At 42.9% G+C, this 13,420-nt stretch overlaps 1 protein-coding gene across 1 annotated transcript in view; it reads right to left on the bottom strand.

The window, feature by feature from the left end:
* Positions 1–1,036: 1,036 nt before the first annotated feature.
* NUP54 (nucleoporin 54) overlaps positions 1,037–13,420 on the bottom strand; it is a 73,693-nt gene continuing 61,309 nt past the window's right edge. Inside the window, exon 13 of the mRNA XM_077276155.1 lies at positions 1,037–1,189. Within this exon, the coding sequence (XP_077132270.1) occupies positions 1,061–1,189 (129 nt within the window). The 3' untranslated portion in view covers positions 1,037–1,060. The remainder of the gene's footprint in view (positions 1,190–13,420) is intronic.

Genomic DNA, 13,420 nt, shown 5'->3' with positions numbered 1-13,420 from the left:
GAATAAATCTGGAGCTAATCAGGCACCTCTCTGAAGGAACTGCATTATGGATAAGCATCTGCCAATATTTCTCAGCACTGAGGACACAGTGAATACTGACCAGATTCCCAACTACTCACTAGGAACTTCCACCATGCTTAACTGTTGCTTGCAGACATTACAACCCACATATGAAAATGATGATCATCATCGGTTTGGTATAACTGGTTACTCATCCACCTGACTACCTTCAAAACAGCATCAATTCTTCTTTGTAGGATTATAAAGTGTGATCACACCAATTATTGATTGAGATTTTTCTTTTGTTCATAACCATATGATTTTTTGTTAAATGAATAATACCTTATATTTTAATATTTATTAAAACTATCTAACTATCTGTGCTGTATTATATTTTTTCACAGATATACACCTAGCGATCTATCATGAGATAGCAAAAAAATGAGTGAATACACACTTGGGTTGTGGGAAATCGTTTACTACACAGGGGGAAATAAGTCAGGAAGTACTAGGTTTAACATTTTTGTGGAAAGCTTCTCTTTTATCAAGGTACTTTCCATTAGAAAATGGTTGTCAGAATAAGTAACCAGTATATTTACAGACAAATTATAAAAAATATACATAATCTGTAAGAAATGTATTCACTATATATTTCCAATAAGACCCCATATTAAATAAAAACATTAAAAAAAAAATCAATGTTGATGTATAATAGTCCTAACACCACTGACTACAAAGCCCAAGATGGTATTGGATACCCGTCAATTTCTGAATGTCACAATTGTGGTACCAAATCAGGCGATATTTAGATTTCTGGACTCACATTTTTAGAAGAATAACTTTTTATCATTATGCTGAATGTAATGGATCTGACACTTTGTCACAGACCAGTCACTTGTCAAAATACATGGCAAAATTCGGAAGAGAATCTATTTTGCACTGTCCAGAATACAATTTATTTGTCAAAAGGGGACCCAAACCTGTTCAAAGGCTTATTGTTCCTGAAAATGAAATGATACTTTTAGTACAATGAATGTCCGCAAGAAAAAAGTTTATTGCATCAACTGAACATTCCTCCACGTATATGGACGTTATCACTCAGTCCTTGCTCAATCAGCTTGATGTCTTCCAAGTCATCCTTTATTATGCTGATTAAATGGCTCAGTCCTTCTTGTTGTTGCTTTAAGTGCTAAGTGGATAGAAAAAAAAATATTAAGCACATTTGGCAGTAGTAATCTCACAGGATAAAAGTAAAAGGGAAAAGGATCCAATGAAAACTAAAAAACAGAGGTGTGCAAGAATGCGTTTTTTCTCCATAGACTAACATTAGCGACGCACTGCCACGCGTCGCAACCATCGTGCGACGGCTGCGTCGGCACAAAAAAACATTGCATGTAAAGTTTTTTGGTGCGGGGGCGTGGCTATGTAGCAGAGAGAGGAAGACGTGCCTGTGTGAGCTCCTACCATCCTGACTATATTCTGCCATTAAAACCCGTCATCCACACAAAACTAGGGCTGGCGCTGATGTCCTGGGACCCCCAGGAATCTGAGGACCCCTTCGGTTTGACACAGTGAGGTCCTGGAGCGCCGAATACTGCGGTGGACCGGGCTGGTGAGGACTTCTTGTGTGGCGGCGGCCATATTACCTGTGCGCGCCCTGGCTGGACAGAGCGCAAGTGCCGGCTCCCTTTAGTGTCGGGTTTTCCCTGCGGTTTGACAGACACCGGCAGAGATCGCTGAGAGACATCGGGGCGCAGAAGCCGGAGGATCTAGGCGGGCGGCGGTGCCTGTGGGAGCCGAGGGTGCTGGATGGACACACGTGGAGCAGCGGCCATTTTATGCACGCGCGCCCTGGGACATAGGGCGTCATCATCTCCTACTGGCACCGGACTTTCTTCATAACGGAGCCGAGAGGGGCAGGATCGCAGCGGTGAGACTCACTTTATTATATGACAGCTGAGGGGCCTGGGGTGGACGGAGAGGCGGCCATTACTGAAGCACGCTGTCTAACAGCACAGGCAGTGTCGCTCTATACATTAACAGTGCTGCAGGTGAAACATTCTTGTGCTTGAGATCTGGTGAGGGGGTGCGGTGTATGTATGCCCTGAGACATTGGGCCCTGCACCTCCTCTGTTAATCAATCACTGCACTTGTGACATTATAATAGTGGGAATTAACCCCCCCTTTCTGCTGCTCTCCCTGCCAGCAAAAGCTGAGCGCCCGTCCAACATATAAGGTCTAACCACATAAATCAACACCTGGACTACTCCCCTGCGATCCTCCCTACCATTACTGGCTAACACATAATATATGGAACTTTGGAGCATCATCTAATACTATATAGAACTTGCTTCATTTATATTCACAGAATTGGAGCACGGTCTGCCTATAACTACTTTCAGCACTAACCTGTGAGGTCCTTTTGTGTATACCCGCCATGCAGCATCCTAGAGGAGCAACGGCTGCTGAAAAACTTAAAAAATTTGCCAAGGATGACCCTCATGAAAATGTGCGCAATCTTAGGAATAACCCCACATCCTCTCAACGCAGAGGTCGCCCCTCTGACGGCACTGGGGAAGTAGAGGAGGAAGAACTGACTCTCAAACAGGCATCGGAGCAGTTAATGCAGGCCATATCCCTCACTAGGGCATCTCTTACAGAGAAAATAGAGGATGTGCATACTGAGGTGGGCCGCCTGCGACATGACATGCAAACTATGAGGGGGCGTATATCAGAGGTTGAAACGAGGGTATCTACTATAGAAGACACTATTACTCCTATGGAAGCCAAATTAACCAAAGCTACTGGATCTGTAAATGCTTGGAGGCAAAAGGCAGATGACCTGGAAAATAGACTGCGTCGGAACAATGTCCGAATCATAGGTCTCCCGGAGCGTTCAGAGGGTCAGCAACCTGAGCAATTTCTGGAGGGCTGGCTGAAATCCACACTGGGAGATGAATTCTCCTCAACATTCTCGGTGGAAAGAGCCCATAGAGTACCAACTAGGCCTCTGCCTCCTGGAGCTCCGCCGAGACCTTTCCTGGCACGTCTTCTTAATTGCAGAGACAGAGATACTATTCTTCGCTTGGCGCGACAGAAGGGCCTCATCAAACTTGGCAATGCCACCATATCAATCTTTCCAGATTTTTCTGCAGAACTTCAAAAACAACGTGCAAGATTTGTGGATGTTAAAAGGCAACTTAGAGACAAGAACATTGTTTATTCTATGCTCTACCCGGCTCGGCTCCGTATCGTCCACAATAGTTCCTCATTATTCTTCACGGACCCAGCGGAGGCGATTGAATGGCTGCGATCTCACGGAGGATCAAATATGGAAGTCCCCTAGCCTGGGTTCCTTGGAAGTTGGCAATAAGAATTGAGCTTTCCGTATAGGTGCGGGGAAATCAACAATACCGGACACTGAATTCAGTGAGGGTATCCCCTTTTCAATCTGACTGTGGGAGGATGGAAATACTCTCCCCTACCGTTCAAGTTTTCTTGTTCCATTTGGTTTTATGGTTTTGTTTTGGTTGTTTATTAGGTAAAGCTGCCGCTGATATTAAATCTATGCCTAATATGCTACTGCTGGAATACACCCAAATAATAATGATATGTATTGATTTTTCCCTCAAGAGTAAATATGGGAACTGAACTTATATGCATGACCTGGAATATCCGAGGTATAAAGACCCCTAAAAAGAAAATTAAAGTATTTTCACAGATAAAAAGATACCATCCCCACATTGTAGCACTGGTAGAAACACATTTGACAAGAGATAAAGTTCGATGTATGCAAAAGCCGTGGGTGCAGTGGTCCTTACATGCCTTCCACACCAGTTATTCAAGAGGGGTCTCTCTACTAGTGCACAAAGAGGTCAGATGGGAGGCAAGGGAGGCGAGGCGCGATCCAGAGGGTCGTTTTGTTTTTGTACATGCATTTATTAACTCGCGAGAATACGTATTGTTATGTATCTATAACCCCCCCCCTGCTAATATATCAGTTCTCCGTCTGGCCCTAGGCTTCTCTTTAAAGTACCCGGAGGCGAATGTTATCTGCATGGGAGACTTCAATTTGATTATGAATCCATCCATAGATAAACTGAGATTAGATGATGCAACGACAGGAGACATTATACCTCAACCCCCCTCTCAACTAGCATTATTTATGGACGGTAGTGGTTGGTTGGATTTGTGGAGAATAAATCATCCGGGGATCAAGGGGTATACCTGCCACTCATCCACTAGACAATCATTATCTAGGATAGATTATATATTTGGGTCAAGTGGGTTGGCACTGTGGGTAGATGGTATTGAGCATGGTAACCGAGGGATCTCGGATCATTCCCCAATTATCCTTAAACTTAAATATGGACGATCCGATTCTCACAGCGGGTCCTGGAAATTGAGCCCCTTCTGGTTAAAATTAATAGACTCAAGTGACAGGACGGTTACTCAATTAGATACCTTCATTCTGATACACTCGGAACTTCAAAATCTTGGTTTACTCTGGGACACACTGAAGGCATATTTAAGGGGATGTCTGTCCTCCACTATCTCCTATATAAAGAGGGCAACAGCGAAAGAGGATGAGGAGATGGAACAGAGATTAAAGGCTTCAGAGGCTGCCTATATAGCTAATCAATCCAGCAATAACAGAATTGAATGGCTCACCTCCCAAAGACTTTATACCCAACATATAGAGGTTAAATCGAAACGTAAATTGTTTTTCACGCGCCAATCTTATTTTGAGCTAGGAAATCAGGCTAGTACACTGCTGGCCTTTTTGGTACGTCAACACAATACCTCCAATACAATTTTACAGATTCGGGTGTCTGATGGATCTTTAGTATCCTCTTCTGATGAGATACTTCGGTGCTTCTATGACTATTATACTATGTTATATAAATCTAGTAACAACTCTAATGTTGATGAGTGCTTAGATTATTTATCAGATATTACATTCCCCTCACTAAACTCATCGCAACAAACCCTTATGGAAGCTGAATTTACTTTAGAAGAGGTGGAGCAGGCTATGGCTGACATGGCATCTGGAAAGGCCCCAGGACCTGATGGGTTTCCCATAGAATTCTATAGGAAATACCGGGACAAGCTAGCCCCCATATTGCTAAAGGTACTCAAGGGAATATGGGAAGGGGAATCTATTCCTGAAACGTTCTACGATGCTAATGTTATAGTACTTAAGAAGGAGGGGAAGGACCCCTTAGATTGTGGATCATATAGACCAATTTCTTTGGTAAATGTAGATTATAAAATCTTCACTAAGATATTAGCCACTAGACTGAACAAGATCATACTAGATCTTATACACCCGGATCAAACCGGTTTTATGCCAGGGAAAAACACTTCTATAAATATCAGGAGGGTACAGTCAGTCATACAATATAGTTCTCTGGAAACAGATAACAAATGGGCATTGGCTTCGCTGGACGCAGCCAAGGCTTTCGATTCCCTAGAATGGCCCTTCTTGGTTGCATGTTTGCGTAAATATGGGTTCGGGAGTAAATTTTTGAGAGGGATAGCCACGCTATATGCAAAACCCAAGGCACGCGTAGTAGTGAACGGCTTAATGTCTGCATCGTTCTCCCTACATAGAGGTACTCGGCAGGGGTGCCCTCTTTCCCCAGCTCTATTTGCCCTGGCAATAGAGGCTCTGGCAATACGAATGAGATCTTCTGTGGACATTAAAGGGATACATATTGCTGATAAGGTCGATGTCATCGGTCTGTATGCTGATGACATGGTGGTGTTTATGGATCAAACGGAGGTCACTCTACCAAAAGTAATAACGATGATTGATAGATTCAGTAAATTTTCTGGCCTCTATATAAATTGGGGAAAGTCTGCTTTGATGCCTCTTTCCCACACTCCAATGTCCCGCCTTGAAACCCTCTCATTGCTACCCATTGTCTCCCAGTTCAAATATCTAGGAATATATATGTCCCAAAGTAGTCACCTAGATCTACATCTCAATATATTCCCGTTACTTGACGTGGTCAAATCCAAATTCGCTACCTGGGACAAACTACCATTATCTGTAGCTGGACGCATCAATCTTATAAAGATGATATTACTCCCCAAGTTGAGTTATTGTTTCCAACATAGTGCAGTTATTATACCTAAGTCCTTCTTCGCAACCCTAAATTCCCTTACTACATCCTTCGTATGGGGAAAGGCTAGACCTAGACTTAAACTATCTACTCTACAGAGACCTAAACAAGGGGGTGGGGCGGCTCTGCCAGATTTTTACTTATATTACCTAGCGGGCCAGGCCAGAGTGTTGAATACGTGGATGCCCGGGAAAATTCTTCCCAACTCTGAACATCACATCTTGTACTCAGCCAAAGTTGATTGCCCACTGGGTTTTTTGGAAATGGAGAGAACCGCGGTTCCTCATTTACTCCCTATACTCCGGCTAGCACGTTCAATATGGAGGCAACTTAAAAAATTAATAGGATTTGCTGATATAGCAACTGAAATGCCTTTGTGGAATAATGGTTATTTCCCGATATTACTGGGTCACCCATCCACCAAATTCTGGACATCATATAGTGTCCTCACAGTGGGTAATTTACACCAGCGGGGGATTTTTGTCTCCTTCGAGCAATTACAAACTATATACAATATACCGAGGTCTCAGTTTTTCCGTTACCTGCAACTAAGGTCAGCCTTCCAATCGTATATGCGGAGTGCGGGTACAGGACGTGCTATTTCAGATTTACCGTTAATAGGTATCCTTAATTCACAGGGCCCCCAGGGACTTATTTCTTCTCTATATACCTATCTATTATCCATAAATGAGAGATCCACCTTAGACTCCATTAAAGGGAAGTGGGGACGGCTCCTTCCAGACACTCTGGAGGAGGAATGGGATGAAATTTTGGAATCCCCAACTAAAGTTTCCCCATCAGTTAATAATAGGATGACACAATTATATATCATACATCAGTCCTATTTGACCCCAATTCGTCTCTTCAAAATGGGTCGTCTACACTCATCAGACTGCCTGAGATGCCATTCCAGCAACGCAGATTTCATCCACATGATATGGCAATGTCCTATTATTTCCCAATTCTGGAAAGAGGTAACGACATTACTGACTTCACTGATATCTATCCCTGTCCCACTTGAACCTTTGGTTTGTTTATTTGGAGTATGGGAAGCTGAGACTTGGGATCGTTATATAGACATTTTTCTGAGGGAGACTTTGTTTCTGGCGCGTAAGGTGCTGGCCCTACGATGGATGGGGAGCTCTGGTCCAACTCTTAGAACATGGGTTGATCTGGTGAACTCTATTGTTCCATATGAACGGGCATTGTACCAAAATAGGGGCAATCCAGCCAAATTTGAGAAGATATGGGGGAGATGGAACTCCTCCTCTCATACCGTTTAGATTAACATATCTTAATAACTATGCAAGGAAAGGGTGTCGGAATACACGGAGCAGCGGTGGCTTACAAGGCGAAACTTACTTAGAATTTTCCTCTCAGTGGCAGCGCATTAGTTTTGAAAGTTTTATTAGAAGATAAGGTAGATAAAGTTTGTATAAGACATGACCAAATGATTGACATGCACTACTTGTAACCTTTGCAATATCCCAATTGTGGTTATATGTAAAAAATTTATGTACCTTCTAGATGTTGGGAATGTAAACAATGTATGTACAATTGATATTGTTATTAATAAACGAATTTAAAAAAAAAAAGTTTTTTGGTGCGTCGTGTCCAGCATTTCCGACCGCGCATGCGCGACCAGAACTCCGCCCCCTCCTCCCTGGAGCTCACAATGGGGCAGCGGATGCGTGGAAAAACTGCATCCGCTGCCCCCGTTGTGCGGCGCTTTCACAGTATGCGTCGGTACGTCGCAACGTCACATTACGTCGTACGACGCTAGTGTGAAAGTAGCCTAACACTCAGCCTCAATCAGGGTCTAGATAGGGCTGACTGATGGGATGAAGTTGCCATGCAATAGTAATTAGGTACAATGCTAATGCAGTCCGTCCCCTACTATATGGCCAGTCAACTGGCTGGTGACCGGATCATGCTTCTTTACATGAAACTCATTATTTATTATTTACACTACAATCACCACATAGGCACCATAGAAGAAAAATTTCACTGTAATAACATTTTTTTTCTGTGGGTGATCAATATATTTCTAACGGTGTTATTGACATAAAATTCTCACCAGTTGTTCGTAACAACCCATCCAATCCACACAGGCAAATAAATCAAACCATAGGTGTCCATACATTATGTGTAATAATGAGAAATTGCACAGGGAAAAAATATTGAACACATGAAGAAATAGAGGTGCAAAAAGCCATGGAAAGTCATGACACCATCTAAAATCTATCAGAGAGAGCAATCCTGCCACTGAGTGAAAAATAATATCAGCTGGTTCAACTGATGGCCTATCAAAATATGTCTCTACCAAGTTGCCGAAATATTTCATGATGTGTAAAACCAATGAGCTGTCTCAAGACCTTCACAACCTTATTCTTGCAAAACATACTGATTGGTAACAGAAGAATTTCTAAACTACTGAAGGTTCCAGTGAGCACTGTTGGGGCCACAATCTGGAAGTGGAAAGAACAATTTCACAATAAAGCAGCCATGACCAGGCAAAAGATTTCAGAAAGGAGATTGAAAAGAATCAAAAGAGTTGTCCAAGAGCCAAGGACCACCTGTAGAGAGCTACAGAAATAACTGGAATCAGCAGGTACAATTGTTTCAAAGAAAAACAATAAGTATTGCACTCAACCTCCATGGCCTGTATATGCACACTCACCAAGCAAGACTCCATTTCTGAGCAAAAAGCAAGTTCAAGAGTGCTTAAAGTTTGCTTAACATTTAGACAAGCCTGTGAAATAGAAGGAGAACATAATATGGTCACATGAGACCAAAACTGAACTCTTTGTATGCCCATAATGTTAACACCATACCCACAGTGAAGTACGGCGGTGGAAACATGGTGTAGGGCTGTTTTTCAGTATATGGCACTGGCAAATTTCATATAATTTAAGGAAGGATGAATGGCCAAATGTACAAAGATAGTCTTGATAAAAATATTCTGCCATCTACCAGGAGGATCAAGATGAAAAAAGCGTGCACATTTCAGCAACACAGCCAAGGAAACTCAATTGGTTTTAGAGAAAAAAACAAAGCTGCTAGAATGGCCCAGGTAATCACCTGATCTGAATCTAATAGTAAGTTAAGGCTATGTGCACACGTTGCGCATTTTGCGGCGGATTCGCAGCTGTTTTCCATGCAGATTACAGTACCATGTTAACCTATGGAAAACCAAATCCGCTGTGCCCATGCTGTGGAAATACCGCGCAGAAACGCTGCGTTGTATTTTCCGCAGCATGTCAATTCTTTGTGCGGATTCCGTAGCGGTTTACACCTCCTCCACAATAGGAATCCGCACAAAACCCGCAGAAATTCCACAGTAAAGCCGCAAGTAAAACGCAGTGCGTTTTACCTGCGGATTTTGCAAAACTGGTGCGGAAAAATCCACACACGATTCCGCAACGTGTGCACATAGCCTTAGGAGCCCACAGGACCGTCATGATTTGAAGAGTGCTTGTGTGAAAAAAAATAGTAAAAATCACATCAGAGCAACGCATGCAACTAGGAGGCGTTTTGAAGCTGTCATCATAAACAAAGACTTTTGTAAGAAGTACTACTGTATATACTCGAGTATAAGCCGACCCCCCTAATTTTGCAACAAAAAACTAGGAAAACTTATTGACTTGAGTATAAGCCTAGGGTGGAAAATGCAGCAACTACCAGGAAATGTCAAAAATAAATACCAATAAAAGTAAAATTAATTGAGACATCAGTAGGTTAAGTGTTTTTGAATATCCATACTGAATCAGAAGCCCCATATAATGCTCCATACAGTTCATGATGGGCCCAATAAGATGCTCCATACAAAATACACCCCATATAATGCTGCACAAATGCTGATTATGGCCCCATGAGATGCTCCATACGAATATTTGGCCCATATAATGCTGCACAAATGCTGATTATGGCCCCATAAGATGCTCCATATAAAAATGTGCCACATATAATGCTCCATACAGTTCATTATGGCCCCATAAGATGCTCCATATAACAATGTGCCACATGTAGTGATGCTGCTGCAATAAGCAAAAAAAAAAAAAAAAAAAACCATTCACCTCTCGTCACGGCTCCTCAGCGTCCCATCTCTCCACAGTGACTGTTCAGGCAGAGGGTGGCGAGCACTCTAATGCGTCATCGCGCCCTCTGACCTGAACAGTCACTGCAGAGGACGCGGAAGACGGGGCGGCGGCGGAACGGTGAATATGAAATACTCACCTGCTCCTGGCGCGGTCCCTGGAAGCTTCTCCCAGACAGATGGTCTCCGGGAGCCGGCAGCTTCTTCCTCTGTTCAGCGGTCACTGGTACCGCTCATTACAGTAATGAATATGCGGCTCCACCCCTATGGGAGTGGAGTCCATATTCATTACTTTAATGAGCAGTACCACGTGACCGCTGAACAGGGGAAGAAGCTGCCGGCGCCGGAGACCATGGGACAAGCAGGGACCGCATCAGGAGCAGGTGAGTATGTGACAGTCGTCGCTCCCTCTCACCCGCCGACCATGACTCGAATATAAGCCGCGAGGGGCACTTTCAGCCCATTTTTTTGGGCTGAAATTCTTGGCTTATACTCGAGTATATACGGTAATTAAATTTCAGTAACAGTGTTCAATACTTTTTCCCGGTGTCATTTCTCATTATTACACAATTTATGAACATCTACGGTTTTATTTCTTTGCCTGTGTGGATTGGATAAGCTTTTACTGGACTAGTTGAACCCAACAAAGTGTTTATAATCCAACAAAAAGCTACAAATCAGTCTAGTACATTGACTGGATGATATATTTAATATTAAATACACTGCTCACAACAAAAAACGGCAACACTGAAATCACACTTTGGATTAGGTAACATATCAACAGTCAGTAGAAACCAAAATCATCAAATGTAGACCAGATTCTAAATCACCCCAAATATCAATAGAAAAAGAGCAGATGCAATTAGCATAAATTTCCTCATCACATCTCAGCATGTGAATCAGTAGTATGTATGGCCATTATTTGCCTGAATGCACTCCTGGCAATATCTGGTGTCAAAGGAAATTTCCTCCCAGACATGGATCAGGGCACCAGTGAGCTCTTGAACAGTCTGTGAAACTACTTAGCATCAGATACACTGATAAATTATGTCTTCGAGGTTCTCCATTGTATTCAGGTCAGGGGAACTTGAGGCCAGTCAAAGGCATTAATGCCTTCAACATCCATAAACTGCCAAGACACAATGGCCACGAGCCTGGAAATTGATCTGCACGAGGAGGAACCAAGGGCTGACTGCACCAGCTTTAGGTGCCATTACGGTTTTGACGATCTCATCCCAATTTCATACCCAACAGCAGTCTGGGGACCATTGACTATTATGTGGAGTTATATCCTACCCCTTATGTGTCGGCATACACTTTCAATGACCCACTGGCGACTCCAGAGTCTAAGATCTGTCACATCTACAGTGAGAACCGGCTCTCAGCCACAAACTCATTTGTACCAACAGAAGGTAAAAGAGAGTCACAGTCACTTATACAGGGTGGAGCGCGGTAATTTGCTTTTTTGCACTGCATGCTGTGGCGGCACTGTCGGTCGAAGAGAGGGGAGAGTGGATGTGGCTTACAGTGGCTGATGGGAGATTTGTATTCCTCCGCCTTTCAGTTGCCATCATGCAGTGGACACGTGAGGAGAGGTCATTTTGTGTTGAAGCGTATTTTTCAAATGCCCACTCGATCATTGCAGTGCAGCGTGCTTTTCGTTTACAATTCGCTGTTCCTCCACGCGGACGTGTTCCTGGACGGCAATCAATTGTAAATTGGGTGAATGCATTCAGAACAGCAGGGAATGTGTCATGTGTACGAAGGGGACCTGAGAGAAGGATTACAACACCACAAAACATCGAGAGAGTTAGAGCAGCAGTACTGCAATCTCCGAAACGCTCTGCTCGGAAGCAATCATTTGCTCTTGGCATTTCAAGACGTTCTCTCCACCGGATTCTTCATGATGAACTGAATTTTCACCCGTATAAAATGTGCGTGGTCCAACAATTGTCAGCACGGGACTATTTGACACGGCGGACCTCTTGTGAAGACATGTTAGCAACGATACCCCGTGACGCAATTGTGTTTTTTTCTGATGAGGCACATTTTCACCTCAGTGGGTGTGTAAACGAACAAAATATGCGTTACTGGAGTGAAACAAACCCCAGAGAAGTTCACGAGAGACCTCTGCATTCGGACCGTGTCACTGTGTGGTGCGCCATATCACGAGTAGGCATCATTGGTCTTTACTTTTTTCAGGATAACGGTCGTGCCATAACTGTGAACTCCGAACGGTACTTGTCTATGATACAGGATTATTTTCAGCCGGCTCTTGAGGCAATGGAACTAGAGGATACATGGTTCCAACAGGATGGTGCCACTGCACACACAGCGAGGGTTACCATGAATTGTTTGAGGCAAATGTTTCCTGGACGGCTTATCTCTTTGAGGGGAGATGTGAACTGGCCAGCACGCTTACCAGATTTAGCCCCATGCGATTTTTTCCTTTGGGGTTACCTGAAGTCTAAGGTGTATATCAACCGTCCCAACACCTTGGAAGACCTAAGGAACAATATTGAAGCTGAAATTGGCAGAATACCAGTGGACATGCTTGTTAGAGTTCATGAAAACTTCAGAAAACGTATGCAGCAGTGTGTGGATAGCGAAGGTCGACATTTGCCAGATACACTATTTAAAACCATGTAATTTAAAAATTCCATTACTGTTCAGTATAATTAAAATATAAAATAAATTTTTCTAATGATCATAATTTTTTTATTTCATTCCCAAATCAGCAAATTACCGCGCTCCACCCTGTACTTACAACCTGTACTGATCATCTCTGAAGTGTAATTGAATTGGGGTTATACTGTGATGTGCAGGCGTTTTCTTCATTTTTTTTAAGCACGCGTATACAAGTATCATAAAAAATATATCATATCACTACATTTTCTAATACAAAATATCACTAGCAAATTATAATTCCCTTTCTATGCTTTAAAGAAAACCTGTCACTTAAATTAAAAAAAATTAAGTTAAATAACTTGTAAAAATATTTGAGTTTCCCCCGATTCTCTACTGCTCCTTTCAGTTTTTCACTGCATCACTACACTGCAGAGATATGCACATTAGTTGATTTTAGGGCAGTGTGTGAAATCTCTGCTTGCAAACCAACTGGTCATTTGTTAAGTCTTTTCTGGGGTGTGAGCTTTCACACATCCCTCAGAGAAACTGCTGTGAATCAGAGCAGATC

Source organism: Ranitomeya variabilis, chromosome 1 (assembly GCF_051348905.1).
Source record: "Ranitomeya variabilis isolate aRanVar5 chromosome 1, aRanVar5.hap1, whole genome shotgun sequence".
NCBI classification, from domain to species: Eukaryota; Metazoa; Chordata; class Amphibia; order Anura; family Dendrobatidae; genus Ranitomeya; species Ranitomeya variabilis.
Note: the sequence above shows the minus strand (reverse complement) of the source record. Positions and strands in the feature narration are given on the sequence as shown.